The sequence below is a fragment of the Diadema antillarum genome, unplaced genomic scaffold, assembly GCF_040938485.1.
Source record: "Diadema antillarum isolate AM-2024a unplaced genomic scaffold, OU_Dant_1.0 seq00000910_RagTag, whole genome shotgun sequence".
NCBI classification, from domain to species: domain Eukaryota; kingdom Metazoa; phylum Echinodermata; class Echinoidea; order Diadematoida; family Diadematidae; genus Diadema; species Diadema antillarum.
The window spans coordinates 232,535-249,671 of NW_027271766.1; the positions used below are offsets into that span (position 1 = coordinate 232,535).

Here is a 17,137-nt window from a genome sequence, read left to right on the forward strand (position 1 = left end):
TGGTATATGAAATACTGATACTCTCGGGAGACTCGGGTAAGAGTGAATCACCTGAAAAATCATTCTATTCTAAAAAAATAATTCTGACAATATTCTACTTTTTTTGCAACATGATCATCAGAAAATAAAATCTGCACTTTAAAAGAAAATATTTCTGTAAGTGGGTCTAATTGTGTGCCTCTATTTTTTGTTGTTGTTTTTTCCTGTGACTGTCTCATTACCCTCTAAAATTGGTACTGGAAATTGCTTTAGTGCCACTAAACGACCCTGTGACACATATCACGGAGATTAAACAAGATGGTAGACAGAGATTTAGGTGTATTTGCAAGGCAATACTACATCAGAAATGAAGTATAATGAATAACTACCAAAATCCACTGTGTATTCCACAGCCTTGACATACCAGTTGGTATACAGTTCACAAAACACACAAGAAAAGATGTCAGCTAAGGAGAGAAATATTTCATTAGATTAGAGAGACTACTAAGCAAATTTTTGAAAAGAAACACTCCAGTCAAACAAGTCCCCTAGTAATGTGTAGTGGAAACAATCAATTCAAATACTCTAGTAATTCACAGATTATTAGTTGAACCAGCATGCTGCATCTTGGGAAGCACTAATTGTGGCAAGTAAATACAGTTGAACCTCTCTTATCCGGCCTCCCTTTATCCGGATCTCTCTATTATACGGACGCAATCTCGCCGTGATTTTTTTAAAAGATAATTACGGGAGGAAAGGGGGATTCCCAACTCCTTGAGAACTCCTACACAAACACACATGAATTACATATACTTGATACATTTCTTAATAGTTATTTAGGTAAATAATCCCAAGAATTTATAACAGAAAATGATTTCATTCTTGCAAACACGAACCTCTATTTTGGGGTCTGTTACTGAGTGTAACAATGAAAAGGTTGCAGTATACACATTACTACATGTGGTACTACAATGGGCTACTGTACATGTGTATGTATATTATGTACATATGTATAAAGCATTGAGTCTCCCGTATCCGGCCAAATCCCTTATCCGGATGAGCCCCGGTCCCGACTTGTCCGGATACGAGAGGTTCAACTGTAGTAGCAATAAGTGGATAAACTATGTCACAGTTCAACCATCATTATCACCTGGAAGGAAAGGGAAGCAATGACAAGCTCTTTCTTTACTCATGACACTTTTTTTCTTTCTAAAACTACACTGATCCTCCATCAAAGCATTCTCCCTGTGAGATTCCATAGGACAGGGAACCCTTCTGTATCTGGGCCCATATCAATCCCTCTGATGAGAACACTGGGGCTGTCTGACCATCGGCCCCCAGAACAATGACACCACAGCCAAAGGATGTTCTACGCTTTTGGTACTCCAGAGCTTTCTGCGCTGCTTCCCGGCAAGATAAGCCTGGATGTGGAGAGAACATAGATGAAATACAGCATTGTATTATTTCATTTCTCCAACTCACTCTTATGAACGAACCTAAACATATGAATATGAGCAATTGACAGTTACTTTCTACTACTGATTAAGTGCCACGAAACAGTAAAGTGTGTATCTACTTGCCTGCGGCTCTATTTCTGGCACCTTTCGAGAGACTTATGATGAGATATTTTGCAAATTAACAAAAAAGAAAAGAATAAAAAAAGAATAAAGGATCAACATCACATTGCTCATATTATAGTCTGTTTCCTGTGAAAAAGAGCAAGCTTAGCCTGAAACAATTTGTACAGTTGCGGTTGTTGTGGTGCAAGTGGTGTTACTCTGTGTATTCTGATCCCGTAATGTCTAAATTGCATCAGAGGGCTTCCCATTTCTGTTTTTGCTATACACTGTATTGTACAAGTATGTCACATAATTAGAATGTTTACCTCCTGCTTAATTTGTATACCTATGAGCTTGCATTCAATGTTGGTGTGGTATGTACTAGACCACTGTGGTATGAACTCATGATGAAGTCAAGCTCAGTGGATGCAAGATTAATATTCGATAAAATAAACTATTAGATAATTTATCTCATTTGTTTGTGGTGATGATAACATTTTGCTTTAGGAGTTTGGAGGGTAATGTCCTGTGGGTGTGTCACTGCGGAAAGAGCTCATGTGGAACAAGACGAGATTTTCATCATATCATCATTGCACTAACCTTGTTCCATGTAGAGGACGATACGACCTGCCATGACTGCCCTCATGATGGCCTCACCAATGCCCGTTGTGCTCACGCCCCCAACAGCACTGTCACAGTATGCCCCCGATCCTGAAAATCAACAAACAATAGACAAATATGACGAATATTGAGTCACTTTCATTTTATCTCCTTTCATCTGGCATGAGGAGCAGTTGTGGCTTAGTGGATAAGACCACAGATAACCAATCCTGAGATCCCAGGTTCAAGTCTTTTGGCAGCAGTGGCTGAGTTCTAGGGAAAAGCACTTCATCCTCATTGCTTTGTCCTTCAGAAGGACAAAAAGCTGTCAATTCTACCTGGTTGCATGCCTAAAAGTATTCACTGCTTGTTGACTACAGTTGGTAGTCGCATTAGAAAAGTCATAATTCAATATGATTCAATCTCATTTCAAACTTTGACTGTTGCACAAAATCAACTGGGAGGCCTCTGATTCTCATGCAGTTATCTTTGTTTCCAGAAGCTTGAAAGGATGAATTCATACCGCTGACATATGAACATCTACAGGAAATATGTAACGAAATCAAACATTGTATACCACTTACCAATGAGGGGAGAATCTCCTACACGACCAACTCTCTTCCCTGTTATCCCACCTGTAGATGTAGCTGCAGCGATGCTTCCACTCTTGTCCATGGCCACTGCACCTACAGTGCCAAGTAAATCAGTGTGTCTCCTTTAGGAAAGGAAAAAAAGAAAGAAACACAAAACAATAAAGCACAATACAGATGATAGCGGTATTAAATCAAATATGAGTATTGCCATGGGTATTCAGTAGCACAGCTGAATATGGGCTATTCAGCAATCTTCTCAGACCAAAAAATGAAATAAACAAAAAAAAAAAACGATCACTAGGCAAGAAATCTAGAGCAAATGAATTGTATGCCTTCTACACTCTGCTTAAATATCATTGCCCTAGTTTGTGATGCACTACTATTACATTTACTCAGTGTTTACTGGGACAAACATATAATTATTCCGTTGAGGACGAGTCCAGAGTATACTCAGGCAGGCGTCTATGGGAAATATGTGTTGTAGCAAAATCAAACCGTCCTCAACGGGTTAAAGAAGGGTAATTGCATATTACATAGCCTTTTCAACACTGAGTTAAACTCTTACCACTGAATGAAGGAGGGCTTTTCTCTCAAGTCTTGATACTGAAGATTTGTAGATTTGGGGTAATACTTGTAGATTTGGGGTAATTTTACTAGAAAATGTCATGCTATCAAAATCAAAACAAAACCAGAAGATCATCTATTTTCTGGAGGGAAATGGCCCTTTCTTCTTGAAGTAAAATGGAAAGAAAATGTATACATATACACGTAGTTTATGTTGGATTGCAACACACAAGACTGTCTAATCTTTACTGCATCTGCAATCAATCAAAAAAAAAATCCATCCATTACAATACATGAGCAAAATAAGCACCAAATCCAACTGAGAAAAGTTCCCTAATAACTCCTCTTTGGCTTTGTATATTCACTGTTTAAAATTTTGACCACAACTAGCAAATGATATACAAAGTGTATGTCAGATAAAGCAAGTCAGATGTAGCAAGATCTCTGTGATGTAATAATGATCAAAAGGAGTCAAAAGTAACCTGAACTTTCGATTCCAGTAGAATCTTTGTCAGAGGCAATATGACAAACATGCAGGGAAAGCAATCACATGGATTACACACAACAAGCACAGTCTGAGGAAGGCTAGGGACACAGAACACTGAAAACAAAAACAAAAAAAAAGGGGGGGGGGTTAGGGGTAATGAAGGGGAGATAGTAGCATGGAGGTGAACAGACAAAGGCAGAGGTGGCCCAGTGATGATCCCAAGGATCATAGGGGGCAACCTGTGAAGGATAAAGATGAATAGGGAGGCAACATCAAACAAGATAAGGAACAAGAGAAGGATAAAGATTAGAAAAAGAGTGAAATAGCAACAGCAAGAGTAAGGGGGGGGGGGGGGAGGGAACAAGCAGCAAGCCCTAAATCTGGTATACGAAGACGTGGAAAAAAAAATGAAAGTGACAGCCAACCAACTGAACAAATGCAGAGTACACAACATATCGAACATATAAATAAATATACATATAAGCGAGCCATACTACTTAGTATATAGGAGTGGATTGATATAAAAGTAAAAATCAATATATATATATATATATATATATATATATATATATATATATATACATACACACACAGAAAAATATATATGATAATGTGCAGGCAAGGAATGAAGAAAGTAAAGGATTTTACTAATGATCTTTATGAACCTATTGTGTCATGCAAAAATCATATGGGACTTTACAATACCTTGAATGCTAGACAGCTAACTATCTCATTTACAGGCAGAATATAGTATCACAACAGTACCAAAATAATTTGAACAACTATCATATGAACATCACTCGTTGAGATAAAATAGGCCTATTAATCTGACATGTGACAAAGTTCACATCCATATCGTAAAGTTTTATTGGTATATATGACGAATTTGTTTGAGGAACAATATCAATTCTGTCTATCTGAACTCAAGCTAAGACTCAGTTGTATGATCTTATGGCTGTAATCATTAAAGCATACTCACTTCTCCTGCAGAATCTCAGACAAATATGCTGTGTCCAGGATTTCTTGTAAGTGCTCTTTTTTCTCCTTGGTCATTAGACTCGAAGGATCCACTCTCGAGATCTTGTGCTCATCAATGAAGGATTCCAGTCCTTTGCCAATCAGAAAATCATGCTCTGTCTGTTGAGCCAACATAAGAGTGAAATTCAAACGAATGAGATATGAAATGTGCAGTTGCAAAGTAGTTAAAATTTGAAAGTTGTAAAAGATGATTCATATCAAATTCTGAAAAATATTTATCGATACAACGCATTCGGTAATTATGGGATTTTACAAATCAAAGTGCATCTGTGGGATGAAAGAAATATATATGCGTATATAGCCATAAAGGGCTTTTTTTTTCTGATGTTACCTGCATAACTTGTCATATCACTGCATCATGACCCTGACAGAAGGATCATGTTTAATAGGTTGAACAGAGTGACAAACAAGATGAAGCCCATTAATAATGCACAGTAGACTATTAACATTTGGGAAAAAAAAAAGAGAGAAAAAAGCAAACAAACATATTTTTGTGGAGTACCTGGAAATCATGTGACTGCACTATAGATATCAGTGTATGTGTCTGATTAGCACCAGTTACCACTGTAATTCAGTTCTCTGGTTAAGTCTGCTGGTGAACAAAAATTAGCCCGGACAGTTTGCAGTGACTACAGATCAACTCAGACACAACCTTTATTGCTCTATCGTCAACTAGTGAACATGCACCTACACACTGTATGCTATGATGGACAAATCCACAGGAAAGATTTGGTGTAACTCTGGAATCAGGACAACATCTCTATGAGCATCACTGTGTGACTGATTCAAACTGTCTTTGCTTTCTCTGTCTCTACTTTGTAACAAGGCTCATGGTAACTTGTGATCCACTGAACTGTGGTTTAATGGTGTGAGCTCTCTCTGTTGATTGTGCAATCAAGGGACACAGTGTGTACGGTAATTGAGCAAGCCGATTACAATTTGGCCAAAACAGGTGAGAGAGTAATTCCAAATGATGAAACTATGCATTACATTGATTTAATAATCATTTTCAAAGGCATTTTAATCACCCGTTACTGTTAGGTAAATATCCAGGTTGTGTGTCAAGTCCAGCTAGAGGGTAAAGGTCTACAGAGACCTACCTACTGGTATCCATTTGTGTCAGCCTTGTACTTGACCACAGTAAGAGAGCATATCAAGTAATAAGTACAAGAACTCTGCAGGAACTGAGTGACTTGGCATTCTGGACCTCTAAAGTATAGACATATCATTTGATATAATACAACCCAACATGATCTAAATCACCTTGTGAATTCTTGCTGCCCAAACTACTCAGGATGATTTTAATTTTTCTATGCATAAATTTTTCAGTGGCTATGGTTTGACCACATCCCCACTTTGACGGTCTTGGTCAAGAGCAAAGTGTGCCATTAAGACACTGACATGGCAATTACTTGCTGCAGATTCACTGTATTGCTCATTCCTTTTGAGATCGCAGAACAGCAATTCACAAATCACAAAAGATAGGTTACAGAGGCTTTCAGGAGTCATTCTCACTTTCTCCATAATACACCTGGCCAACTTGATGGGATTCTTGACGTCCCTCACACCAGCTAATGCTCCTGACTTTAGGGAATTCCCGTCCATGATGATTGCATCCATCTCTATCTCTCCAGCAGCATTGAGTTTGGAACCACATCCTGTCAACAGCCAGTATTAAGATTCACCCACAGTAAGATAGCAAAAGGAAGTTGTGTGGGAGACTTGGAAAAACTTTACTGACCATCAGAGTTGCCCAAAACTTACAGACCTGTTAAACAAAACTTCTCTAGAATCAGAAGTTATAGAGCTAACATCATACTATACTAGGATGTATACTTCCTTGTTTTTGCACATTTCATGGCACCACAGCATCCCCCCCCCCCAAAAAAAAAAAAAAATAAAATAAAATATATATATATATATATATATATAATATATATATAACTGGAATATATCTGCTTCTCATGCTATCTCTTCATCTGCTATATGAAGATGGCAATCAGCTCACATTTGATGAACTTAATTGATCTTGACCACAATATGAAAAGTGACTTTTAACCCTCTCTGAAAGAAGAAAGTGCTGCTTAAAGGGATGGTATAGTTTTGGTGGAGATGAGGATACAGATTTCAACTTTTAGTGAGATAATTAGAAATCATTTATATGAATATTATAGAGCATACGCTTCTAAGAGAAATTAAACATTTACTTGATGAAAAACAGTTTGAAATGACTGAGATATAGTAAAGCAAAGTGAGCCAAAAAAAGGTGGGTCCCACCTCTTAAAATTGTATGCTCTTTTATATATCATATTGAAAGTGGTTTCGTGTTATTTTTTTTCTATTCATATTAATTTTTATATATTTTTTCCCTAACAAATTTGCTCTCAGCCAATCAGATGTACTTAAATTATAAGAGTTTGTCAGAAAAAAATATCTGACAAAGCAATTGATGAAATGTCTCCCCCCCCCCCCCCCCCCATCATTCTATTCATTTTAATTGTCCAGTAACACACACAAATAAAAACCCAGGAAATTCAATTCAATGTCGGATCTTTACATATATACAATGTAATTAAATGATGGCGCTTAAAAAACAAAAAAAAAAAACCACATATTGCGTTCATGCATACATTTCAATTTTAGTCTAACCTGCATTAAACAACGGGTTGTCTTCCAAGACGCACACGGCCCTTTCCACAGCATCCACTGCTGTCCCACCTCCCATCAACACCTTGTACCCCTCTCTGGCAGCCTCCTGGACACCAGAGTGGTACCTCTCGCATCCTCCATCAGGTGTCGTTAAAGCGCCACCATGCACTATTATCGCTGGTTCGTGGGTCCCAGTTGATGACATTCTCAGTTTTTATCTAAGATGACAAATGGATTGCAAAAATACAAAAGAGTTACATTTCATAATACTGCTCAAGGCTAATACACAGTTTGATAAAGTTGAACGAGTAAGTTTCAATAACTTCCATAAATCATTTCCATCACCAAATCTTGAACACCTCTCTGAGATTCCATTAGCAAAACAGCCTTGCATGTGTAAGAATCACCTACATTTGTAGTCATCAGCTGGAAATCAAGCAGCATGTAATTGTTCAGACTGCAAAACAGGCTCCTCAATGTCGAGATACATGTACCTTAAGTAATGTTATTAATAACTTTGCTGGTAAGCACAGTATAGATGGGAGCAAGATATTTTTTGAGGGTACAAAGCACAATCTGTGTGTGGGGGGGGGGGGGGAAGAGGGGGAGGATCATTCCATAACAATGATCACACATTAAACTCTGTTGCTATAGTTGCTCTAACACGATAATGGTAGATTTCCTTGTTCAGAAATAGTAGTACTGATTGATATTGAAAAACATAATTTGTAGCCAACCAATTCTTCTAGCTACGAGTGTATTTAATACTCCAAGACAAATTGTCACTTGATCTTAAATTCATAACTGGATAAATCAACAAGCTATAAAACAATCAAACAGAAACAAACATAAATACGGTCTGGGGGAAGCATTTTATGAAGAATTGTGTCACATACTATTTTTCTGACAAACTGTTAAAAGCTAGTGAAATTCTCACACCCGATTGTCTGAGAGTGAATCTGACAAAATGCATCTTGAAATTCCCCCCCCCCCCCCCGATTTTAGGAACTTTTTTTCTTAATTTTCTATTGTGATACCCCATTGCCTTTATCTACCCCCCCCCCCCCCCCGATATACATGTACAACATGTGGATTGAAAATGATCAGGAATTTTATCTAATGTTAGGCCTTAATTTTCATTACAATTTAAAAGCAATCTTTATCATGATTTTTATTTTCTTTAACTGACCATTGTGACTGAATATTACTACAAGGTGGTAGTATTTGGTAGGTGTTCTTAATTATTTAAATATAGATCATTCCTGCTCTTCAGTCTTGATCAGTATTATGATGTAAACTTTGTGAACCTTGAAGTTGATAATCTAATACCTGTTACAACTTTTCACAGGGAAGGTATAAGCCCTACTGCAATTACTAGTACTGGGATATGGTACACAGTAAACATCAAAGGCCGACGGGCAGATTGTATTGACAGGGGATAGCAAATTATTTACAGATAAACTTTCTCAGCTCAGACACAATAACATGTACATGGACACTAATACACACACGCACGGACGCACACACAAACACCTCCTGATCCTGTTGTCGGTCATATAATCCTCTCTAGCAAGGCAAACTTGTGTGTCTCGAAGGAAAGAAAGGACACCGACGGAGCATCTCAGCTGACCGACCGGGATGGGCCCCGCTTCACGGGTCCGGATATGGCCGTATCGTACGGATCGGTGGCTACACTATCACTCGCAATCAAGTAGAGCTATAGTATTGTAAACATGATGGGAAACTAACCCTACTGAGTCGTGAGTTGCCTCTGAATGTCAAAAGCTTTTTTGTTTAGCCTGTCCCTTTTCCTCTGAAGATAACGGCGGTAGGAGGAGTTCACTTTATACCCAATGATGAATCCTGCCACAAAGCTAAAAGTCACAGCAATGACCAGTGCCCGGCTCCGAACAATCGCCATACTACAGTCTACAGATGTCACCGCACGGACCTCGGCCTGCCTCTAACCTTTGTCGTATGTAGTCGTTTTAGTTTTGACGCACGTACAACGTGATGTATGTCAGTAGTACAACTATCAGTATAATCCTGTCAAAAGAGGCAACTCGCCACCACCGAGCATTGTACGCCGCCCGCATAACAAATAGATCTACGTTAGACAGCCTATGACAATACAGTCATAACAATACAAGTGTATTGATACGGTATGATCTCACTGTGCATGCTGTGGCTATGAATTGTGTTGATATTTACATGGGTTGATCGCGAAACTTTTTTTTCCCCTTTGGTTGTGGCACCAAAATTTGGGGGGGGGGGGGGGGGGGGAGGGAGTGGAGTGCTGCAGGACGGAGTCAAGGTCACGTCAATGGACCCCGCCCACATGGACTGGAGGAATCTAAGGACGGAACCCTTGGAAATTCATGGGTGTTGTAATGTGCTTTTTTTTTTTTTCTCGATTTCCTTTTCTTTTTGACCAGCAGCCCCCAACCAGTTTTTAGATGACCCACCGCAGATCTGCATGTCATTTTCTCATACAAGTAGGCCTATACATTTTGACACGGATAAATTCATCTTTATAAGTTCATTTTGTCACAGTACTGAAACTTCAGTGGGTTCCGATGCCCCTTCTCCTTTTTTCCCCTTATGTCACCGCTTATATACATGTAGCTATTAAAGTAATTGTTAAGATATTTGAATGGTAAAAATATTATAATTTGTCATTTGTTTTTGTGGTGATAAATATCCTAATTCGGAATTTATCTCTAAAGTGATAGAACAGTCACTGCTGATACGTGTGTATTGTAACCATAAGCATTATTTGGGAAATCAGGAAAAAAAAAAACCCACAATCATTGTATATCTGGTCTGTATGTTTGATATGTACATATATATATATCTTCTTAGTTGGAAAAATATGCAATATCATTATGTATGCCCCCCTTTTTTGGTTTGTGCATCTCATTTATATACCCAGATACATATGCATAATGTGTCATTTGTAATTAGATGGTGAATAAGCAATACATTATAGCGTATCAATGGACTTGCAATCTTTTTTGATACAATGCACAAGACTTAAAGATTGTGTATTTTATATATTTTAGGTGGTTATGACAATGTTTCCATTGCTCTTATTTTGATATAATTTATCATATAACTTTGATTCATTGATTGTGGGTATGCACACACGCACATCCACCCATCCCCACACACACACGCACAAACACACACACACACGCACACACACACTCACACACACACACACTCACACACTCACACACATACCCCCACACATACTCACACACACTTACCCCCTTTCCATACACATGCGCAAACAAGCACACATTCTCAAATACATAATTCAAGATTTAATATTGATTTTGTTCCTCGTGCAATATATTATTTTTGTGATCAAACATAGGGTATATTATATGGATTATTCTTCTTATGATTATATCTTTTATAATCATATTTTTATGCTTTCGTCATTAATTCAGTTTATTTTTGATTGCTTTGAGCGTATTATATATATACATTAGATATTGCTCTTTTCAATAGTGATTACATTAATGTTTATTATAGAAATATGTGCAATATGCCATCAGCTATATAAGTGTCTGAAGTTTTAAATTGTTGATCTAGGGAGTATATAGATAAAAATGTAATTAGTAATTTGTAATTTAATGATTGAATTATGTTCATATCATTTTTTTATTGTTTATCATTAATAGTGATAATTATTTAGTAATAGTTTTTTTTTGGTATATTTTAAGCTTTTCAATGTTTAAGTTTAAGTTAATATTTTCAGTTTTAGTTACGTGTATTTTGTAGGAGATTCAATTTTCTTGTTGTTTTATATGAATTGATAATCATGATTGTATCTGTTATCTTTGTAAACATGTGCAATTCAGCCACTGGCTGCGATACATGACTGAATAAAACCTTTATTGAATTGAATTGAATTTAATTTAATTTAATTGAAATTTCACTTAGGCCTATGTTCTTTCTGTACAATTTTGTAAAACGTATCCAAAAAAAAAGAAGAAAAAAGTACCCAATGGGTCTAATTCTCACATTATATGGTGCACAAAAATTTGATCAACGTACCCCCACGCGCATAATTACAAGGCATGTGGGGCGCTCTATTGGCTAGTCCACTCGATATCTTTGTCATCACTCAAAATACAACCTTACAGCTTCCTATCATACAGAGCTACCAAGTCTCACGCATTCTGCGTGAGACTCAAGCATTTAGGGTCCGTCTCACGATCTCACGCATGACGCCCATTATTCTCACGCATCGAGCGATGTCTGCAACTTTGGCCTATAATAATGAGCATATCACTCAAAGGATTAAAGTGATAGTTGCAATTGAAGGTAAATATTTCCCTTTTGTCTTTCAAAATAAGTGAAAAATATAGTCACTTAAGTATGCACCTGATCGCACCATTAAGAGCTAAAAATTGAAAAAGCTCCCTAACGGACCGTGGGAGGGGGAAAACCCCCTCCCACACCCTCGCTCGCGCGCACATTCGCGCGCCGAGATGCCGAGTCATGAAAATCTCACTCATACATTTTTTTTTAACTTGGCATCCCTGATCATATTGTACATTGATGAGTCCCTGCAGCTCCCTCTATTTTTATTGATCAATACATGACTATACAGTATTACTCTTTGCTCAGTAAAAGTTTCTTGTGTTATCGGGAGATCGGGGTCACTGATTCAGGAGAGAGGGCGATTCAACGTGAGTCGACATCCAGCATTGATAAGGGCGCTTGAAAAAAAGGGAGACAGAGCAGGGGCGAATCCAGGAATTCCGTAAAGGGGAGGTGCCTTTACAAAATTAGGCTGAAGGTGCCGCACGTCCTCCCCCCCCCCCCTCCACATTTTTCCTTTTTGTTTCTTTTGTTTTAACCAAAAAATAAAAAATAAAGCGAGGGCGTGCTCCCGGCACGCCCCTCTGGATCCGCCAATGCAGAGTGTAGTGTACCGGATGCCTTGACCATCTCTTAGAAGGTTGTGATCTTGGGAGTGCCTGGGACGACTTAATTGACGACCGGTGGGTTTTCTAAAGAGCATGTGCCCCTACAATAGCGATATTTCTAGTTCGTTATATACAATACCGTATGTCCCCCCCCCCCAAAAAAAAAAATAAAAAAATAAAAAAATAAAAAAATAAAAAAATAATAAAAAAAATAATAAAAAAATAATAAAAATAAATAAATAAATAAATAAACAAATAAATAAATAAATAAATACAACGGGACCCTCCGCAATGATATTTTTAAAAGTAGTGAATCCATCTAAATACAAATTCAGGGTATGAAACTATAACTCAATGACAGTGCCCACATCTTTACAGAAAACCCCATTCGATTTGCTTCAGTGGTCAAAAGGAAATGAGGAATTTTGTAGAGGATGTCAGGAATCTCTTCCCTCCAAGTTCTGTCTACTGTATTCACACACAAGAGCATCGAAGTGCTAAAATTGGAAGAATGGGCAGACTCATGACATGCTTAACAACAATCTACATTTCTCTGTGACTCCCTAACCAAATTGAATGGGGTTTTATGCAAAGTAGGGCTAAGATGTTATATTTTAAGACCCTGAAGTAGCATTTAGACAGGTCAATCATATTGGGTGTTATCAATTCGAAAATTTGATTGTATAAACTTTTTTTTGGACATATAATTCACCTGGTGTACATGCTCAATTTGAAATTATTTGTATTAAGTTTTTTTTTTTTTTTTTGGTTTTTTTTTTGTGTGTAGGCCTACATGTTTCAACTTCTCCCTGATGTGCTTCCTTAAGTTGGTTGCAGAGGCCCAAGGGCCATAGTGATTTTGATTGCTTTTTCCATCCGGCAACTTGGGGAAGCTCATGAGGGAAAGCCTGACATCTTGTACCCTTGTAAATTTGGCTTGTTTTGTTTATCTGTTATCACTTGTATTGTCTTGCAAATGCCGAATAATGATAATAATAATAATAATGATAATAATAATAATGATAATAATAATAATAATAATAATAATAATAATAATAATAATAACAACAACAACAACAACAACTCCAACCGACAGGTCTATTACAAAATAGTCCAAGAGCCAAGACCAGATTGTTGTGATATTGGTATCGCAGATTTGCTCATGCATTTTGAAATGGCATGTATCTGTAGATGGTATTTTGGTATGATAGCGATTCCAGAGAAGTATATTAGTCCCAATACCAGCCATTAACCCTCAAACACCAAGCAGTATTTTTTTTTTTTAAGTGAAAGCTCCCTAATCCATGGAGGGCACAATCTGCTCCCTGTATAATGTCCACATTTTCCACCGATCGCTCTGAAATTTGGCACAAATATATAACAAGACATACTCTACAAAATGACACCATCTTTGTTCACTACAGGAAACCACAAACAGGGAGCAATTTGTCAAAATACAAAGAAAACAAAGAGAATCCCATGAAATCGTATTCAATTAACTTATAGTTTTAAGACATACGTCGGGCTGTTGAGGAGAAAATGCAACGATTTTTTTCCAATTTATTTTTATCTACATATATATTAAGACACATTTGAACCTCATTTTCACCTTTTCAGAGTAATTACAGGTCCAAATCTTACAAGAAAATGGTCACCTGAAATAGAGCACCTCCATAATATCTACAACACTGGCGTTGAAAAACAACTTCAACAGCTGAACCCGTCAAAGGCCAGCGGACCAGATGAGATTATACCTCCTATAAAACTCATAGCCCATTGCACCAGCCTTGTCCTTCCTTTACCAACAAAGCTATGACAGCGGTGTGATTCTGCCTCAATGGAAGCAAGCCTTTGTCACGCCAATCCACAAATCTAGAGATAGAAGTGATCCATCCAACTATCGTCCAACTTATTCAAGCACATAGCAGCAAACAACATCTTTGCAGACTATCAGCATGGTTTTTGACAAGGCTTATCAACAACAACACAACACTCACTTCTGTTGTCCACGACTGGTCTCAGACACTCCAAAATCGCAGCCAATCTGATGTCATCTTTCTAGACTTCCAGAAAGCCTTTGACAGGGTGCCACATTGTATGAGCGTCTTTCTATTAAGCTACGATATTCTTTATGGCATCATTGGAGAGTCTCTCAACTGGATATGTGCTTTCTTGGCTGATATGCTACAAGTTGTAGTCGTTGATGGAACCTAATCATAGTGGAAGGAGGTCTCATCAGGATCGAGTCCCGCAGGGTTCTCTTATCGGCCCTACCCTCTTTCTGCTGTTCATCATACGACATCCAGGATGGCATGTCATCACCCATTCGTCTGTATGCTGATGACTGTGTGACTTATCGGGAAATAAGGTCAGAAAGTGACTACAACACCCTGCAACAAGATCTTCAGACATTTTATATCTTTATGGTCATCCAAGTGGCTCATGAACTTCAACATCAAGAAGTGAGCAGGAATGTCCATCACTCGGAAACGCAATCCTAAAATCTACAAATACCACCTTCAAAGTGGTGTAATTCCAATAGTCGTGGAGTATAAATACCTTGGGGTAACTGTAACACCTGACCTACGCTGGAATACACACTGCCAAAACATCAGGTGCAAGGCCAACAAGACCCTGGGAATTATACGCCGCGAATATTGCCATCATGCTCAATGGAAGTGAAGTGTAGAGCCTACACAGCATTGGTTAGGCCTAAACTGGAGTATGCCTCTGAGGTTTGGAACCCTCACACCTTGACGTCCATTAACAGCCTCGAACAAATGCAGAAGACAGCAGCTCGGTTTGTTGCTGGTGACTATAGATGGTCTACATCATCAACCCGTCTGGTGTTGGCACACGGATGGAACATATACACCACCGGCGACTCCTGGACCAATGTGCACTTTATTTTTACATAATCCACTATGGAGTGGTAAGACTACCAATGCCCTCAGCGGTATCCCCTGCAACCTATACCATGCAAGGACCGATCATGACCTCAAGTTCAACATACCCAAGACAACCATTGATGCATTCGAGTACTCATTCTTTCCAAGGACAATTTGGATCTGGAACGGCCTACCTAGTCAAGTTGTACATGCCACCACCCTGACAACATTCAAAGAAGCTGCTCTCCCCTGTATTACAACCTTGCAGCCTCATGGATCCCTCATCCTTTAAAGAAGAATGCGTTCAGATTTTACTTGCACAGCGCACACTTTTATTGTAAATAGAGATCATCACCGTGGTACCTCCCAATAGCACACACGTAGTTCATCCCAGTATAGCTTCTTGGAGCTGCAAGAGGGATAACAGTATCAAGTATCAAGTACAATGTACCACATAAAAATCAAGACAAACACAAGATGGCGCTCGTAGCTATTTCAATAATCATTGAATATTTCGTTTAATATTCTTTTATGTTGTGAATATTTTGGATACATTGTTCTGAGGACGCTTCTCAGTAACCGCATATTAATGTAATAGGCAGTTCAAAATATGTTTTACTCAAATATATTAACTTGAAAACATGCACAATAATTGCAGTTGTCATATAAAGAATATACAGTACTAACAAAATCTCCTGTCTTCAGTCATAACTATGAATAAAAAGACATTAAAACTGGTTCCAAATGTGAAACTGAACTTATTCGTGTTTATTTTTTTTTTGTCATGGTAACCAAAATAGTTCAATACAAATTAGACATAATTATCATCTTATGCATCATAAGTTTTAGAAAAAGACACCAAAAGGAAGTAGAAAACTTATGGTGAACAGATTTACGGTAGCGGAGCATCTCCTCCAATTTTGGGCCGCCTCACTATTTTGGGGATGATAATTATCCACTGTAAGTCACATAATCAAATCCTCATTCCACACACTGGAGCTGTTTCATTCTTAGAGCTGAAATTCAATAATGTGATCCACACTTAGGGGATATTTAAGGGGAAAGGGTTTAAATAAAAACATTCAAGGACAATATCAATGGCAAAATTGTATCTGTTACCTTTTTTTTAAAAGTCATGATTACTATTCATAATCGAATAAGTTTGTCCTTCTCCAAACATTCAGAGCCACCGTTACCACCAACATTTCGATATCATTGACCTTTGACCTAGACACCTCAGCGAACAACTCACAAAGTACCAACACGCCAATAGCTAAAAGATGTCTATGTATGCATGTCACAGCAAAGAGTGCAAAGAGAGATTTATAACCGAACGTCCTTCTTAGTAATTCAGCAAAACGGGTGAGTTAATGATACGAAAATATACAACACACTTGATAGAGCAAATTTACTCCAACACTTATAACGGGAAAGGATAAAGTGACATGAAATAGTATAGATGGTGCCATGACGATCATACCAAAAGATAAACGAAAAACAATCATTCAAACAAAATGAGCAAAGAAAAAAGAAAAAGAAAAGAAAACAGGCACGCATATGTATACACTATTATGGGCGTCGATCCAAACCAAAGAGTTTATGCTTCTGTTTTGTTTTTGTTGGTCACCGCCATGCAACTTTAGAGAGTCAGGCAATTGCCTTAATGATATATATAGCTGCTGAGTAGCAAGTGTCGCAAATGCAGGTAACCGGCGGAGCAAATCAGTGTTTGTTGCGGTGTATTTTGTCAAGAATTTTCGGGGCAATTGCATGTTGGTGAAGTTTCATATGTCTAGAACTAGGGCGAGTTATAATGAGCCCCTCTGACACGAGGCAG

General features: G+C 38.0%; 1 protein-coding gene across 2 annotated transcripts; it reads right to left on the bottom strand.

Moving 5' to 3' along the window:
• Positions 1-780: 780 nt before the first annotated feature.
• LOC139741212 (isoaspartyl peptidase/L-asparaginase-like) lies at positions 781-9,524 on the bottom strand. 2 transcript variants are annotated; one of them, XM_071651805.1, is made up of 7 exons: positions 9,219-9,524; positions 7,470-7,687; positions 6,336-6,478; positions 4,762-4,919; positions 2,723-2,853; positions 2,139-2,249; positions 781-1,400 (listed from the first exon to the last, which is right to left on the bottom strand). In XM_071651805.1, exons 2-7 carry the CDS (start codon positions 7,672-7,674, stop codon positions 1,195-1,197), a joined length of 954 nt encoding a protein of 317 aa, XP_071507906.1. In that variant the 5' UTR covers positions 7,675-7,687; positions 9,219-9,524; the 3' UTR covers positions 781-1,194. The 2 variants fall into 2 exon arrangements, with proteins under 2 accessions (XP_071507906.1, XP_071507907.1); XM_071651806.1 differs by lacking the exon at positions 9,219-9,524 and adding an exon at positions 9,003-9,176.
• Between the last annotated feature and the right edge of the window lie 7,613 nt (positions 9,525-17,137).

Excerpts from the sequence above, each read along its gene's own strand:
- LOC139741212 (XM_071651805.1), bottom strand. The coding sequence starts at position 7,674 with ATGTCATCAACTGGGACCCACGAACCAGCGATAATAGTGCATGGTGGC. Across the intron at positions 6,479-7,469 it reads CAACCCGTTGTTTAATGCAG|GATGTGGTTCCAAACTCAAT; the intron begins GTTAGACTAAAA and ends GGCTGTTGACAG. Across the intron at positions 2,250-2,722 it reads AGGAGATTCTCCCCTCATTG|GATCGGGGGCATACTGTGAC; the intron begins GTAAGTGGTATA and ends GTTGATTTTCAG.